This window comes from Lithobates pipiens, unplaced genomic scaffold, assembly GCF_037356315.1.
Source record: "Lithobates pipiens isolate NorthernLeopardFrog02 unplaced genomic scaffold, aLitPip1_a1.2 Scaffold_18, whole genome shotgun sequence".
Lineage (NCBI taxonomy): Eukaryota > Metazoa > Chordata > Amphibia > Anura > Ranidae > Lithobates > Lithobates pipiens.
Genome location: NW_027507758.1, coordinates 420,592,857 through 420,611,510, shown reverse-complemented (window position 1 = coordinate 420,611,510; position 18,654 = coordinate 420,592,857). Strand labels below are relative to the sequence as shown.

General features: G+C 41.3%; 1 protein-coding gene across 4 annotated transcripts in view; it reads right to left on the bottom strand.

Moving 5' to 3' along the window:
• Positions 1 to 18,654, bottom strand: part of WDR49 (WD repeat domain 49) — a 217,065-nt gene that overhangs the window by 13,964 nt on the left and 184,447 nt on the right. For all 4 annotated transcript variants that reach the window (XM_077488031.1, XM_077488034.1, XM_077488033.1 and 1 more), the window contains 3 exons: positions 14,913 to 15,085; positions 12,088 to 12,194; positions 9,034 to 9,180 (listed from right to left, as the gene is read on the bottom strand). In XM_077488031.1, coding sequence (XP_077344157.1) covers positions 9,034 to 9,180; positions 12,088 to 12,194; positions 14,913 to 15,085 — 427 coding nt within the window. The remainder of the gene's footprint in view (positions 1 to 9,033; positions 9,181 to 12,087; positions 12,195 to 14,912; positions 15,086 to 18,654) is intronic.

The window sequence follows — 18,654 nt, the reverse complement described above, 5'->3', positions numbered from 1 at the left end:
GAAATTTTGGGGCCCCTTACAAAACTTTAGGCCTGATGTTGCTGGGTGTGGATGTGGATAAATTGTAGAGACTGGAGGGATGGATGATGCTTTGCGTGGATGTGGATACTGGAGGGATAGATGGATTATGCTCGGTGTGGATGTGGATACTGGAGGGATGGATGGATGGATGGATGATGCTGGACATGGATACATTGTGGAGAGGGATGGATGATGCTTAACATATATAAGGGACCCACTCAAAGTCTTGCCCATAGTGAAGCATATATTACAAAGGGACCCCCATCAAAGTCTTGCCTACAGTGTAGCGTGCATTGCAAAGTGTACCTGTCACAGTTCTGCCTATAGCCTAGCATGCATTACAAAGGAGACCCATTACAGTACTGCCTATAGTGCAATATGCGTTACAGTGGGGAGGGGGCATGAATTATGGAGGATGTGTATCTGAGTCTTGACTATAGGGAAGCATGCATTACAAAGGGGACCTATAAGAGCCCTGCTTATTGGATGGCATGGGGCCCATTAGTCCTGCCTATAGTTTAGCATTTAGCATATAGCATAACAGTATAGGAAGGAGGGTTCTGGCTTGCGTTGTGTACAGGATGGCGTGCGTTGTGTACAGGAAAGAGGGTTCTGGCGTGTGTTGTGTACAGGAAGGAGGGTTCTGGCGTGCGTTGTGTACAGGAAGGAGGGTTCTGGTGTGCATTGTGTACAGGAAGGTGGGTTCTGGCGTGCGTTGTGTACAGGAAGGTGGGTTCTGGCGTGCGTTGTGTACAGGAAGGAAGGTTCTGGCGTGCGTTGTGTACAGGAAGGAAGGTTCTGGCGTGTGTTGTGTACAGGACGGAGGGTTCTGGAGTGCGTTGTGTACAGGAAGGAGGGTTATGGCGTGCGTTGTGTACAGGAAGGAGGGTTCTGGCCTGCGTTGTGTACAGAAAGGTGGGTTCTGGCATGCGTTGTGTACAGGAAAGTTGGTTCCAGCGTGCGTTGTGTACAGGAAGGTGGGTTCTGGTGTATGTTAGGTACAGGAAGGTGGGTTCTGGTGCATGTTATGTACAGGGTGGAAGAGAACACGAGGTACAGAGTCCACTCATCCATGTACATCCGAATACTGCACCTCTCCTCCCCTGCTACAACCTCTGCAATACACACACCTCTCCTCTGCCCTCATCTTCCCATCCCCCAAAGCTACCCCATCTTCCACATGATTACCTTTGTAAAATAACTTTTCTGTACACTCCGTTTCAGCTTCTGAACTGCTGGACAAGATAAGATAAGGATCGTTGTGCAGAGTAGGGAGGCTGTTGAAGGAGCCGTGGGAGAGCTGCTCTACCCACACTTTCAACTACTGCAGAAATTGAAAGCAGAAAAACCCTGCCTTGGTACCTTTTCCCCAGCCAGCAATGTACGAATACCTCTTCCCCTATACACTGGTTGCTTGACAAAGGGGGCGGGTATGAGTAGTAGTGACGCCCATACCCGACATCCCAGCTCTGATCTGACAGGTGAAGGGTCTCATCAGGGTTGCACAGTGGACATCCAGCTGGCTTGCTCGTCCATACCTGGATGTTATGATATCAGCAACAGAATATGTAGGCTCCCTTCTTCCTCTCTGTAGCGGGCCCCGGAGGGGGGAAGGGGGGGCAGCCAAGCGGGCCCCTTGGGACACTGAGGCCCCTTACAGGAGTACTGCCTGTATCCCCGTGATGGCGGCCCTGGCTATATGTGATGATATTGTAACCTCTCCCTGGGAGTTTTTCAGTTATGCTTGATGCTTGATATATATGCCATAATTCACTTGGGCTCCATGCTGCTTATATGGGGGTTGGTCCTACAACACATTTCATTAAAGTACACCCTCACAAAATTTGATGAGGAACTGCAGTCTGCTCACATAATTTGTAATAAAAACATCTTTGCCATTCTAAAGCATCCCTCCAACCACATTGCATATTACCAATTATGCTACAGAAATCTCCCTCCACTGAGTCTGGCAGCAGCCATTTTAATTATGGGCAACTGAAACTGCTGCCTGTTCACATCCTGGATTTACACAGACACACACCTCCAGCTCTGCAGCTCACATTGGTCCTCTTATGGCTCATCCCCCCTTCCCTTCCTGACAAACTCTAACGAGAGTGAGAGAGAGAGCTGTGCATGATGTCATAAGCCTAGGCTTTTTACCAGGCAAGAAACAGGAAGTGGGCTGTATAAGGTATTTACTGGAAGAAGATTTAATAGATGGAAAGTTGAAAAAAATTACTGAAGGTCTGCTTTAAATGCTATTCAGCCACATGTAGTGGCCCACCAACACCATTTATATATGGGTTGTTCTTACTCTATATTTCATTGGAAGATCCCTTAGTGAACTTTGAAGACATCCAGCACATGTTGGCCCCCGGAACACATCCTATCAAAGGATTTTTCCAGGAATTCAGAATAACATTGAGTTACATAATAATTATGTAATCTTGAACATCAATATGGAGGAGAGGCTTTAATTGTGTGACCTTCACACAGACTGTGCTCCCTACTGTGTTATGCATACCTATGAACATTTTAAATTGCACAATTTTGTTCCCTTTTTTGGGGGGGGGGGCTGGGGGGTTGCTCACATCATTTCATTGCAGCTGCCATGGTTGGGTTTTGTAACAGACCAATTATGATTTGATTAGTTAGATAGTGGGTTTATGTACAGTATGTTCTATGTTATAGGTGTTCAATAACATTATTTTTCTTTAATTGTTACATGTGTCATGCTATTTTGCTGGGTCTCTTACATATATGTCCAATTAGGGATACATCACACTTTTGCATATTGAAGTTGAGCTCAGTCTGGTTTTTATGATTTGTTTTCTTCCTCGATGTGATTGGCAGTCACAGCAGTCACATGATCGGACAGCTCTTTATCGCAATTACGCATCAGGAGCTTTCCGGTTACTGTGGTGGGTGCATGGAGGGAGCCTGTACTTGGCACAGTAATGTGTTTACATATATGCATACGGCCCTCAGGAAGAGGTTGAAAATAAGTGCCTATGCTGTTAAATCCAGTAATACACTGTTTTACCCTACTTTGCACATGCTCCGTTGCTCTCTATTTTTCAGCACTGTGCCAAATATCAGAGCCACTAGAGGATGATCTGCTAACAGCCTAAAGATTTACTGCTGATCAGAGGCTCTGGGCTTCAGCAATCAAAGCCTCTGGCAAGAAGAAGCAGGAATAATGCTGCAGACAATTTACAGCACACACCAATTTTGGTAGCATAATTATTCATGTGGAATGCATGTTTCTTGCTAAAGAACATTATTTTTTATCAAGTTATTATGGGAACAGTTCCGCTTTAAAATACCCAAATGTGATCTGTTCTTATCTGGCAAAGATTTGTAATTCTGTCCAGCCATGTGTGACACCTCTGCCAGACAGCACAGCCAGGAGGGGAAACTAGCGCTTCTGTTAAGGCTTATGCATGTTAGAGGTGCGCATCTCCACTTGTCTCACACTTCGATTCGATTAGGATTATCTGGTCAACAATTTGATTTGATTCTGCGATGCATCACGATTACTGCCGATGATTTCCATCAAAAATTCAAGCATTTAAAAGAACTCCATTATTTTAATTTTATCTGCTATAAAAAAAGGACTCTCCCTGCATGTAGCAGGACATGGAAGAGTCCAGGATACAAGGGAGGGGCAAGAACTGAAGAATTGAAGAATCCATGAATAAGAATGGAAGGATGGAAGAGTCTGAGGATGGAGGAATCCCTGGATAGAGAATAGAAGGCTGGAGGAGTCTAGAGATGGCTGGAGGAACTGGAGGATGGAAGAGTCTGGGGATGGAGATGGAGGAATCCATGGATAGGAACTAAAGGATGGAAGAGTCTGGGGATGGAGATAGAGGAACCCATTGATAGGAACTGAAGGATGGAAGAGTCTGGGGATGGAGATGGAGGAATCCATGGATAGGAACTGAAGAATGGAAGAGCCTGGGAATGGAGATGGAGGATTCCATGGATAGGAACAGAAGGATGGAAGAGTTCACAGATAAAAATGGTGGGGGTGAGGGGGGAGACTGAAGGATGGAAGAATCAAAGGGAGAATGTTAAGATGGTCATCATGGAGTCTTGCAGGTGAGGAATATCAGAGGTAGAAGATCCCCTGTGCTGTGTACATGGCAGGGTTGGGGTGTGATGGTCTTCTCCTAGAGTCCAGGGTTGGGATATCATAGTGCTTTCTATATAAACATATATTATTAAATAAAATGAGAATATCACTCACTTAAAAAGTGCAAAAATATGGTGTACTACATACAGGGTACAGGCAATGCATTCAGAAGGAGAAAAACACATTGCAGTCGGGGGGACAGGAGTGATGGAATCTGCATCTGACAAACAGCCCTGTGAAGTTCACCGTAGTGGCTCCGTGCTGGGAGTTCAGCTCGGTTTCTCCGTTTGCACAGTCCAGCACACCCGCCACTTTAGCTGTCAGATCGGGAGAAGATTGGCGTGCCGGGCAGACACATGAGCGCTGAGGGACACTCTGAAAGGTGGTATATAGCTAGATATTTTTTTAAAAGCATGTACAGTGGGGCACTTAATGTACTGTTAAGCCCTTTTCACACTGTGGCGGTGCGGCCGCCGGTGGTAAAACAGAGCTATTTTTAGCGCCACTTTACTGTCCTTGGGCTTTCACACTGGAGTATGAGGAGCGGCTCTTTCAGGGCCCTTTGCAGGTGCTATTTTAAGCGATGTAGCGCCTACAAAGCTCACCAGTGTGAAAGGGGTCTAAGACAGTATTCAATAAGACACATTTAGTTTAACATGTGTAAGTAGAGTATGCTGGGAGCTCTCTCCCAGGAGAGGCAGGGCAAGTCAGTATGATGTCATCTGCCAATCGATTAGGCCGGTCATAGCATCGATAAAGAATCATGGATAGCTAAATTGTGATGTATTGATACTATGATTATATTCAACACCCCTAATGCATATGGGTGGTTTGGTTCATACAATGTTTTAGAGCACAAGATGACATAGGTGAAACATACAGCCTACTGCTAGCAGCTTGTCAAAATCAATGATAGGCTGAAAAATGCTGCAAGTGGTAATCATGTTATCCATATAGGAATGTATGCCATAAATGCACAACTCCTGTAAATTTCTGTGTATATGGGCCCTAAATCTTAAAGTTCTTCTCACAACATCAGGCTGTAGCTGGACAAAGAAGGGAAAATCAGCAGACTTTGTCACTCTACTCTCTCCCCCTATCAGCATGCTTTTTGGACTGCAGCACAACTAAATTACTTGCTGTTGCGGCTGAATGGGGTTAGACACCTTTGGGCAGCAGCATTGTCAGTCTTGGGGGGGTGGTAATGTTACATACATTAGCAGAATCCATACACATACATACACAGCATACACACGATCCGAAAATTGTACGAAAAATACCGCTTTTGATGCGATCGAACGATAATCTGATTGTTAGTACAGAGCTTTTCCATAGCCGTTCACGACAGTCCATCCAATATTATCCGATCGGACAAGCACGAAAATTTTCTTTGTACGATACCAGATCGTATGATTTTCATTTAATCAGTACAGTTGTCATCCACAAATACAATACAAATACACCACAACACATGACATCACTTCCAATTTTTTTTTTCTGTCCTACAAGAATTTTCATGACTTTCGTAACCTATTCAATTTCTACTTGTAACCAGTAAGCGAAAAAAGTAAAACAAACAATCTGTCTTTTGATTTTCAGATCGTGTGTATAAGGCTCTGTTCACATCTAGGCTTTGTAATTTTACAGGTGTTTTCCGGCGTTTTTGCAGCGTTTTGAAGTTCAAAAAGTCACCAATGTAAAAGCATTAAAACGCATGTAATCTGCCAAAAAAGAAGCTCCTGTACTTTTTTTTTTTGAGCGACGGGCATTTTGCTTTAGGCGACAGAATGCTCAGATGTGAACAGGGGCCATTGAAATGAATGGGATTTGTCTTGTGCATTTTTAGAGCTGAACCTTTGTTGAAGCGGTTTACATCAGGTAAAAGGACTGAATATATACTTCTTTTTTTTTTTTTTGATGCTCGGGTTGTTATTATTGTTACTTTAAATATTTACTTATTTTCCCAGTTGGAAGAATCTTAATTTAAAGCAGGAATTTTCCAAGGTAATGTTGCAATATTCAATTAAATTTTGGCAGCAATGCTGAGACCCCAGGATGGGTTATGTACTGTTGTTGCTGTTCAGTGTTGGCTTCCAGGGTTTTCCAACCCCCCCCCCCCCAGAGTGGACGTGGGGGGTTGTGTCTGCCCTTAGGGATGAGCTTCCCCCTCTTTATGCCTTTCTACCCACTGGGTACATCCTTGTGGGCAGATTTGGCCTATTTTGTAATGACTGTTTAGTAATGAAATGCCCCTACTTTTTGATTCAGTTATTTTGTGTGATATGCATCTATTGTCCCTTTCTGATGACCGTTGATCCTCTGTGGGACCTGGAGCCCGTTTCAGGCTGATATCTGAGTGACACGCACTACTTAGCCATTCTTGCTGGTCTGGTTACATCCATAGTCAGTAAGTGTAAAATATTTATTGATAAGTACTGTACTAGATAATATATTATCTAATTTGATGTATTAAAATTAATTAAATTTTGTATTTTTTCCCTTTTCCTTTGTTTCTATGTATGTAGGATTGTTTCCACTTTTTTATCCCCTGATGAAGACTTATAAGTTAAATGTGTTGGGTTGATTTGGTGGCTATGCAATTTCTTTTACATTTCATACAAATGTATTCCTGCTCCTGGCATGTTTTAGCAGGAACATCTTACAGATTAGGATGTGAACTGTATAGATCAGCTATTTTTTACCATTGTTCAATAAAGATTTCATATATATATATATATATATATATATATTTTTTTTTTTTTAATTGTGTGATTTTTATTGCTGCAACAAAGTCCCATGGGAGATATCTTTCCAATTAGTCTATTCTATTAGAGACGGAGCAGTTAACTCTCCCATAATACAATTGCCACCCACTGTTTTTTTTACAAGGAATGTAAACCTCCCTTGTAATAGAAATAAGCATGACAGGTCCTTTTTTTGACCCCATATTTCTCATTAACCCTTAAAAGCAAAAAATTCAAAAATAATAATTTTAAGCCTGAGAGACAGAAGTGACGCCAGACGTTGCTCCGGTCTTTCAAAGGCATAGAGCACTCGACTTCCTGTCCAGGCATCAGAGAGATCAGATTTGCTCCAGGCTTACCAATGGTTCTGGTAAGCTCGGGGATGACCATGAAGCCGGGGGGGGGGGGGGGAACCTCTCCTGCTGCCTCTAAAAGTGATTGTGGGACCACTATTTTGTAGAAAATCGCCCACAGTGAAAAATGCTACGGCAGCTAGCTGTTGCCATAACAATGGTATTTAAAGAGGAAGTAAACCCTGATGGGTTTACTTACTCTTTTTTTTCCCTGCAAAGGTAAAGCATAATGGACTACTATGCATCGCATAGTAGCTCATTATGTGTCACTTACCTGACACAGGAGCCAGCGAAGTCGCCGCTGATCCCTGTAGTCCGCCGCATCCATCTTGCTGGTGGCGTCTCGCAGCTCCGACCAATGACAGCGGCGAAGCCGCGATGACGTCACTCCCGCGCATGCGCACGGGAGTCGCGTCTCGCAGCTCCGCCGCTGCCATTCGGCGAAGCCGCGATGACGTCACTCCCGCGCATGCGCACGGGAGTCGACAAATTAGGCAAATCCATTCTTGGACTTGCCGCATTTAGTGCGCCTGCGCGCCGCTGTCTACGGCGCATGCGCCGTAGACAGCGGTGCCCATTTTCGGGCAAATATCTCCTAAACCATATAGGTTTAGGAGATATTGCTTGGACCTACAGGTAAGCCTTAATCTAGGCTTACCTGTAGGTCAAAGTGGTTTGAAGGGGTTTACTTCCTCTTTAACCTCAAAGGAGTGGCCTAACTATACTGTGGGTGCTCAGCAAGTGATTTAGTTGCTGTGCTAAAAAGCAGACAAAATGGGCAAGCTTAAGGATTTGAGCTACTCTGACAAGGGCCAAATTGTAATGTCAAAGAAACTTCAAAATGGCAACTCTTGTGGGATGTTCCCAGCCTGCAGTGGTTAAGACATACCAATAGTAGTCCAAGGAAGTAAAACTGGAAAACCAGTGACAGGGTCATGAGTGGCCATGCCTCACTGATACACATGGAAAGTGAAGGCTGGCCTGTTCAGTCCAATCAAATAGTAGAGCTATTATAGCTCTGATTGCTGAGAAAGTTAATGCTGGTTCCAACAGAGAGGTGTCAGAACACACAGTGCATCATAGTTTGTTTTGTATGGGGCCGCAGACTGCTGCGGGAGCCCATGCTGACCTGAGCATCAAAACTGGGCCACGGAGCACTGGAAGATGGTTTCCCCAAGGACCTCCAAATCGAATTAAGCATCTGCTAGATGTGCTAGAAAAACAAGACCAATCCATGGAGGCTCTACCTTTCAACTTACAGGGTAAAGGATTTTCTACTGTTCTACTTAAAAGGGGAACCTACTCAGTATTAGGTGGGTGGTTATTTTATGATGAGCAGTCATAGCATTATAGATTTCTATTGTATATACAGTATAAATATATACATATACTGTATATACAGAATAGCATTGCCACTTACCTACATAGTGGCTGCATTCCTTTTTAATTTTCAGGCCAAGAACATTTTTGGCAAATACAGAAAAGTTCTGTTGATCTTGCCAGAAATGTTTTGTTCTTGTCCTTTCCCGTGAGCTTAAAGGAAAGAACAAAAAAACATATATTTTTTATACCAGAATCTCAATATTTGCCACTTCCCGTGAGCCTAAAAGTAGAGAAAAACAATGCTATCTTTGTCCACTGCTAGTCCTACCAATCCACCATGTAATGGAAATAAATAAAGGCAAACATGTTTCAAGTCCAGCTTGAAAATTTTGAAATAAATTTTCTGCACCAAAAAACACTCCAGTATTACTATAGAAATGTTATTAATACTTACTTTCTGAGAATGTAGGGGCTTCCACAACTTTAGTACATTTATCTTCTGTCTTTTCTCCGAAGTATTTGTCAGGATTTATAATAAAATCCGGTTTGCTAATTTCCAAAGTATCCTCCAGAGCATCTATGTTCAACAAGCTGAAGGTACCTGCAGTCATTCAAAAACATAATAAATATTTATGTGTAGATTTTTCTCCATTTGATGTAAATCAAAACATTATCAATATCAAGATTAATATCCTGCTTGTATTTGCATGTTTTCCCTGTGTAGGTTGCTCTGGCTTTTACAGTTTCCTTCCACAATAAAAAAATGTGCTAGGTTGAAAGCTATCTAAATAATCCCCACATAGTGGTCCTGATTTACCAAACCAGCAGTGGTTCTCAACCTTATTTAGACCAGAGCCCCATAAAGCCTTAAAAATTTTCCATACCCAAACAGTTAACCACTTCTCCTCCGGAAGAATATACCCCCTTCCTGACCAGAGCACTTTTTACGATTCGTCACTGCGTCACTTTAACTGACAATTGCGCAGTTGTGCGACGTTGCTCCCAAACAAAATTGACGTTCTTTTTTCCCCACAAATAGAGCTTTCTTTTGGTGGTATTTTATCACCTCTGCGTTTTTTATTTTTTGCGCTATAAACAAAAAAAGAGCGACAATTTTGAAAAAAGCACGTTATTTTTTACTTTTTGCTATAATAAATAACCCCCAAAAATATATTTAAAAAAACATTTTTTTTCCTCAGTTTAGGCCAATGCGTATTCAAAAGTTATATAATTTACAAAATAGGGGAGTTTTATGGCATTTTTATTAATATATATATATTTTTAAATGGCAGCGATTAGCGATTTATATCATGACTGCAATATTATGGCGGACACATCAGACATTTTTGACACATTTTTGGGACCATTGTCATTTATACAGAAATCAGTGCTATAGAAATGCACTGATTCCTGTGTAAATGACACTGGCAGTGAAAGGGTTAGTCACTAGGTGCCAGTGTAGGGGTTAAGTGTGTCCTAGGGGGCGTGGTTCTAACTGTGGGGGCATGGCTGTGTTTTACACATCACTGATCTCTGCTACAATCACAGGGAGCAGAGATCAGTGTCACTGTTGCTAGGCAGAACAGGGAGATGCTTGTTTACTTTAGCATCTCCCTGCTCTTCCTCTCCGTGAGTCCGATCGAGTCAACGGGACGCGCGCCCAGACTCACGGGGCTTCCCGCGTGTGGGCGTGCCCCCGCCTCCTAAAGGGCAATGTACAGGTACGTGATTCTGCCTGTACGTGCCTTTCTGCTGACGTATATTGGGATGAGGCAGTCGAGAAGTGGTTAATTTAGATATGATAGAGTCCTGCCTCTCCCCTCCTGCTCCCCAATCACATAAGCCTTTGTTTTATGTGAACTCATTAACAAAATACATGTAAATGGCCAACAGAGGGAAATGGCGGCATAGCTGCTGTAATATAATATCTAAAAATAACTAAACCCAAGAGCAAAATGCAATATATTGCCGTTTTCAGTCCTAGATGTGATGACTTAATTTGTTTTCTTTTTTTTCATGCTAAGAACATTTTTAGCAAATACAGAATATACCTGTTGGTCTTGCCAGAAATGAAGTGTTCGTATCACTTCCTGTTACTTATCTATGTTCTGTAAACTACCAATTGCTCCCCTGACCCCTATGTAATTGAGATGAAGAGATACAGACATGTTTGGATTTCATATCAGGAGAGCAGCCTAGGGTGACAACCATGGCTCCCTCCATAGATACAATGGAAGACAGCCATAGTTTCCCCTACAGATACAATGGGGACAGGAAGTGTGCTATTTACAGGAATACCTGGTGAAAATAAAGCAAAAAAAGAACACAGCCACCACCACCAAGGACTAGTAAGCTGCATTATATTACATTTTTGGTTTGAGTTTAGATACCCTTTAATGATGAACTGTAGCCATGTAGAAAATGCCATGTAAGGTAGCATAACTTTTATTTCTTTGAAAATTTATTCTTGTGTTAATTCTTTACCTTTTACTGCCTTTGTTTCTGTCCAATAATTAGCTCCCGCCAAGTCTGCCCACTCACCCACTCCTACTACATGGTATATAAATATAATTCTACTGTTAATAAGCACACAAACACTTAACACTGTGGATACAGACCTTCCCCTATTTGCCCTACATACCCGGTCAATTGAAAAAAAAATGGCAAGTGATTTCAAATACAAATCCTTGGATTTTACAGATGAATAAATATATTGCACAATATAACTGGTGGTGTCTGAAAATATAAATGCAACTTTATTGGGGTAACTACAGATTGATTTTAAGGCCTCATGCACACTGGACGTTTTTAGATGTTTCTACAGCATCTGTTTTTGGCTTCAGACTTTTTTTTCTACAGTCAATAAGCTCCCCATCATCTTATACATGCACACATAGGCTGTTATCAGCATTTTTTTGCTGGGGCATTTTTTTGCTGGGGCATTTTTTTACTTTAAAAAAACCCCAAAACTAGTGGGTTCTGTTTTCAGCTATAAAAATGCTCTAACATGAAAAAACACAAACGCGGAAAAAATGCCAATAAATGCTAAAAACGCTATTGCAAAAACGTTGAAAAACATTGAAAAACTCACTACAAAGCTACTGGCTTTTTTATAACGTTATTTTAACTTCCAGTGTGCATGAGGCCTAAAGGTGTTGTCTACAGTAGATTAAAAAATTTAGAGAATGTCTTAGATGGTTGAGTTTTCTGCTCTTCAAAATATATAATTGAAAATGTGTTAAATTTACATCTACGTTCATAAAGTTTGTTGTATTATCTTCTTACTTTTCATTGGACTGTGTTCAAATCTGTAGGCAGTATTTTACATCATATTTCAAGTTTCCTTGCAAGCTTAATGAATGATTTTCTATGAGAACAAATCAAAAGCTGCCTTTAAGAAGCACTGTGACTGCTAATATTTTATTTATGGCGGTCGGTACTACAGTAAAAATGTCATAAATTTATTATAGATCAAGCATTATAAAAATGTCATCGGCATTGCACTTACCAACAATATGCTGGACTGAATCGCCAATGAAGTTTGAATGTAACTTTTCTTTTAATGCATTTTCTCTGTATTTTTTACCCAAGATCGTGTTTTCCCATGGACTGTTTCTACATAAACGAAACATAAATTTAATGTGTTCATACTTCTGACTACAATGTATTAAACAGCTAGATTGTGTTATATTACAATAACATTTAAAAAAAAAAAGCAACAAGGTACAGGTACTGGTCATAATAACAGTCTTGGCCAAACTCACCATCATGATTGTCTATATGACCACTGAGACCACTATCTGAGACCAGCTGAGGAGATTTCCCCTCACTTTCTGTCCCAGAAAAACAACAAAAGTGATATGAAATCTTTCCCTAGCACAGGAAAATTTGCTTTCTTTAAAATTGTTCTTCTGCTTTTTCGCCTTCGCCTTAAAGTGGTATTGAACCAAAAAAAACAAAAATGTAATATATTTCAACTTGACAATCTTAAGTGACTGCATTTTTTTTTTTTTAGGCATAGTTTCCTTTATTTTCACCTGATGATCAGGCCAGTAATACACTTAAGCCCCATACACAATATCAGATTTTCTGCTGATTTTTTTCCTTCAGATTTACCAAAACCATATAATATGAGTGCAAAGCTTAGGAGTTTCAATGTGTATGCCATCAGGCAGGCCCTTGCGCTACATGGTTTTGGTAAATCTGAAGACAAAATCATCAGAAAATCTGATAGTGTGTATGGGGCTTTAGGCTGGGTACACATGGGCTAAATATCAAATATATTTTAGCATGTCCCTTCAAACAAAGCCAGTCATTATACTAGCTTCTGTTGAAAAGATACCTATACACAATGGCCAAATGTCGCTCAGTTCCCTCTGAACCTCTTCTAAAGATGATGCACAAGAAAGCCTGCAAACAGTTTGTTGAAGCAAGACTATGGACATGGATTACTGAACTATGTACTGTGGTCTGATGAGATCAAGATAAACTTACTTGGTTCAGATGGTGTCAAGCGTGTGTGGTGGCAACCAGGTCAGGAGTACAAAGCCAAAGTTTGTCTTGCCTATGGTTAAGCATGGTGGTGGGAGTGTCATGGTCTGGGGCTGCATGAGTGCTGCCGGCATGGGGGAGGTACAGTTCGTTGAGGAAACCATGAATTCCAACATATACTGTGACATACTGAAGCAGAGCATGATCCCCTCCCTTTGGAGACTGGGCTGCAGGGCAGTATTCAAACATAATGGCCCCAAACTCACCTCCAGGACAACCAATGCCTTGCTAAAGAAGCTGCCGGTAAAGGTAATGAATTGGCCAAGCATGTCTCCAGACCTAAACCCTATTGAGCATCTGTGGGGTATCCTTAAATGGAAGGTGGAAGAGGGCAAGCTCTCTAACATCCACCTGCTCTGTGATATTGTCATGGAGGAGTGGAAGAGAACTCCAGGGGCAACCAGTGATGCTCTGGTGAACTCCATGCCTATGAGGGTTTATACAGTGCTGGAAAATAATGGTGGCCACACAAAATATTGACACTTTGGGCCCCATTTGGACATTTTCACTTAGGGGTGTACTCATTTTTTTTGCCAGTGGTTTAGATATTAATGGCTGTGTGTTGAGTTATTTTGAGGGAACAGCAAATTTACAGTGTTATACAAGCTGCACACTCACTACTTTACATTGTAGCAAAGTGTAATTTCTTAAGTGTTATCACATGAAAAGTTATAATAAAATATTTAAAAAAATTTGAGGGGTGTACTCACTTTTGTGAGATACGGTGTGTGTATATATATATATATATATATATATATATATATATATATATATATATATATATATATATCTCATCAGGGTCCCCAGAGAGCCCCTCTTACATCAGGTTTTCCAGAGAGCCCCCCTTACATCAAGTGCCTCAGAAAGCCTTCCTTACATCAGGGTCCCCAGAGAGCCCCTCTTTACATCAGGGTCCCCAGAGAGCCCCTCTTTACATCAGGGTGCCCAGAGAGCCCCCCTTACATCAGGTTCCCCAGGGAGCTCCCCTTACACCAGGGTCCCCAGAGAGCCCCTCTTTACATCAGGGTCCACAGAGAGCCCCTCTTTACATCAGGGTGGCCAGAGAGCCCCCCTTACATCAGGTTCCCCAGGGAGCCCCCCTTACACCAGGGTCCCCAGAGAGCAACACTTACATCAGTATCCCCAGAGGCCTAAGACAATCACCACCCCTTCCAAAGGTTCCCCTGTAGTTGGATGGTCTCTGCTGTGCATCTTCAACCCCCAGCATATCTCTGTAGCCCCCAACTGGGGGGAGGTGGGAGGCATGCGATCGGCAGAACTATGGTGTCAGTGGACCACACAATCTCCCTGGAGCTTGTAGTTCTCTCCCCAACTGTATCCACTGGGGGAAGCAGAGAAACTCACTGAAGAGTGAAGCCGATACATGCCCGGGTCAGAGGCCCCTCCCCTCTCCACTGTATACATTCGGAGAGTGAACTAAAAGCCTCAGGGAGATCCCGCTTGCGGGCACCATAGAGCTTTAATATTTAGCTTGGCATAACGTATTATTTATTTTCTGTTTATGTTTGAACTTTAAAAAACTTTTCTAGATGTTCCAGGTACATCCCTTGTGGAACAATTGATTCAGCAACTGAAGACTTTTAAAAGTGCTTAGAAAACTATGGACAACATTGTTTATACGGACATCACATTCATTTATTTGTAGGTGACAGTAGGAAACAATCGATAATGGCTGAAAAAGTTCATGACATATACAATACTACTCTGTAAGTTAATTGTTCTCACCAATAACCTTAAACAAAAACATGATCTGGTACATACTTGAAGGGCAAGTCCTCTTTATCTTCAATTAGCAAATGTTGTAAATGAGACACATGCTCCTCTTCTGTTTCATTATTGGGAGAGGCCAAGCCCTCTGCTGTTACCTCTGCACTTTCTAATTTATTATCTGCTACAAGTAGAGGAGGATATTTTTCAATTCTCCAGTGTTCCTCCTAGACAACAAGATACAAGGAGAGATTAAATAAAGAAAAAAAAAAAAAGAAAAAAAACCTTTACCGTGTTTGTATTGATTAGATTTAAACAAGAATCACTAGCAATTCTTCAACTGGAAGGGTCAACAACTAACTGAGTTTTCAGCGTTCTAGCACATCAGGGTTATGGATGATTCCTAAGAGGCAGAGGAGTGTGATGTAATTAAAAATGATTGAGAATTAAAGTGGACAACACAGTCAGAATGATCCGCTAACAGTTTATAAAAAATGAATAGTTATAATATAAAAGCCAATTTCAGTTATTTATTAGGAGGAGGGTAATTATTTTAAAATTACTTTTAGAAATAAGACTTAACATGCAGTTATTTTAAAAGGGTGCAGACATTCTTTCATGGATTAGTCAACATAATCATGCTGCATTCTCTAACATCAAGTCCTACTCTTTTAATCATCCCCAATGAAAGAGTAGCAGCTCATAACTCATTAGAATCCCATATTGGCCATGATCCCTTCAAAACTGTTCATCAACGGCTTTAATCTGATGTCTGATGTCTGTACAAATAGGGAAAACAGGGTCCCATCACTCCTACCTTGCAACACAAAGGATTGTCCATTAAATTTTCACCAATAGCACTATCTGTACAGAGTTTGTATGCCTTCCTTCTGTTTGTGAGTAGAGTATATCTGAAACTTTGGTTCATTTTCACCATCAAAAAACACACTTCTTGGTAAACAGTCATTGGACCAAAAAAGGCCAAGAGTGTGGATGCGTGTGTTTGCATGAGTGTGATAAGAACATTACAAATCCCCTAACGAGGTGGACTAACCTGTTCTATGTACCCTGTTAAGCACTGTACTGTGTAATTACTGGATAGAATTAACTATTCAAGAGGGAACATCGAAGTCAAAGTCGGACATTTGCATAACATGGCCATTGAATTTTAAGTGTCCTGCCTCAGTTTCAAGAAGCAGAATATTTTCCTTAGCTGTCTTGCTAATCATTGTATATCCTCCCTATATTTTTATTATATTATATATATATTATATTATATATATTATTGACAATATGGCACAAGTTTATATTACTGCTATTTCTCAGTGTATATAAAATGTAAATGGTTTACTAACCTTTAATAATAAACTAAGAGATATCATGCCAAAGACATATCAATTTACAGGTAAATGATATATCTAAAAATTATTAATCATTGAGATAGCTGTAAATAATACATTTATCACTAAAATAGTAATAGGAAATATGGTTACTTTAGAAATGTTAAAGTAAAGCCAAAACGTGTTTTTCCATTTTGAATTGAGTAGGCGTTTGTAAAACTACTATCAGGTTTTTGATATGTGTAGACACAAAAGAACATTAGAGGAAATCTCTCTAAAGTGAGTGAAATCCTAGAGAGCTGAAAGTGTCCTAATTGCCCCCCAAAAAATGAGGGTGATGTCAGCAGAGGAGCCTGTAGTGAAGGAAGACGCACAGGAGTGCTTTCATGAGCAAAGTAGGTATTTATTGTCAGTGGCAGCTAGTGAAGTTTTAAGATGGTGGGGCGCCAGACACGTCCTTCCTTTTTGATCCCTCCCACTTCTCATAAGCCATACCCCTTATATACTCCACCCACTCCACCCCCTGTATTCCACTTGCTTCCACCCATAGTATAGTGTATATAGTATAGTGTATAGTACAGTGTAAAAATATATATACACTATACTATATTATACACTATGCTATATACACTACACTATATACTATACTATAGGAGAGGAGCTGGCACAGTATTATAAAAGTGGAGAACAGAACACTGTACTATATCACACTGAACTTTATTAACATAGAACGCAGTGCCAAGGGTGGCATGTGACATCACAGGGATTCTGCAAACACTAGCATTTAGCATGCTGGTGACATCACCCGCCACCCTTAGCGCTACGCTCCACACTGCCTTCCATCCTCTTCACCCAAAACAACATGGAACTAACCGACATCTCTTCCTGTCACACCACAGTCACTGCAGACTTGGACAGGCGTGGTTTCCATCTACTCCATCGGGATACTTATCTCCACATCTGAGCCTTATTTTTCCCTCCATCCTGTGAGTTTTTAATTGTCATTATTGTTACCTCTTGCTAACTTAGAGGTGCTTTTCTGTCTTCCTATCCAATGCAAGTCATGGATATTGGGGTATCGTGTGTGTCCCTGATTTGAGTGTACTGTACAGGCATATCACAGGACAGGAGTGGTACCGCTGTCACTTGGTAGGTCTGGGCTCCCCCTACTCCAGGCCGATGGTCAGATGTTGACACAGGCTCGGCCTCGGTGACTCCTATTCTGGGGGCTGGAACTGCCAGATCTCCACCCCCTAGTGCAGGGAGAAAATTAGGGAGCTCAAAAGGTGGGCCAGGTGCGTATTTTTGCCTGTCCTAATGAGCTCTATTGAATACAATAGGGGACTGACAGAGTAAGCGTGGAGAAACCGTTACTCCGTGTTTCTAAATTACAGTTGTAATGATTTTTAGGACAGACAGTCTGTTGCTAGGCAGATTAGAAAAAAAAATCATGATTTGATTCTACCTAGCAACAGCAGAGAGAGAGAGAGAGAGAGAGATCAAAATATACAGATATACACAAAGTTAAAAACTCAACAGAAAAAAATATTATATAGTAGATTGTATGGTGTTGACATCGGTATGGCCATTCTTCAGGACAGGTATAGGAACACTACACTACACTACAGGAACACTACATAAAACTTAGGAGTTGATATGTAAGGGATGAGCCATGAATACATAGGTAAATACATAGGTAAAAGATTAAATATGTAAATTACTCACTCAGATACACTATATTGTCAAAAGTATTGGGGTGCCTGCCTTTACACGCACATGAATTTAATGGCATTGCAGTCTTAGTCTGTAGAGTTAAAGATTGAGTTGGCTCACCCTTTTGTAGCTATAACAGGTTCAACTCTTCTGGGAATGCTACCCACAAGGTCTAGGAGTGCGTCTATGGAAATGTTTGACCATTCTTCCAGAAGCGCATTTGTGAGGTCAGGCACTGATGTTGAACAAGAAGGCCTGGCTCGCAGTCTCTGCTCTAATTTATCCCAAATATGTTCTATTGGGTTGAGGTCAGGACTCTGTGCAGGCCAGTCAAGTTCCTCCACTCCAAACTCACTCATCTATGTCTTTATGGACCTTGCTTTATGCACTGGTCCAAATCATTTGGTGGAGGGGGGATTATGGTGTGGGGTTGTTTTTCATGGGTTGGGCTTGGCTCCTTAGTTCAAGTGAAGGGAAATCTTAAGGCGTCAGCATACCAAGCCATTTTGAACAATTGAATGCTCCCAACTTTGTGGGAACAGTTTGGGGCCCCTTCCTGTTCCAACATGACTGCACACAAGTGCCTCTACCATTTTCCTTCTATGTACAAATGTTACTTTGCTGCAGTGCATACAGGCATATGCTCCCTGAACAGTATGCAGTTATCTCCAATGGATTTTGTATATATATATATATATATATATATATATATATATATATATATATATGGCCATTTTGTTTTT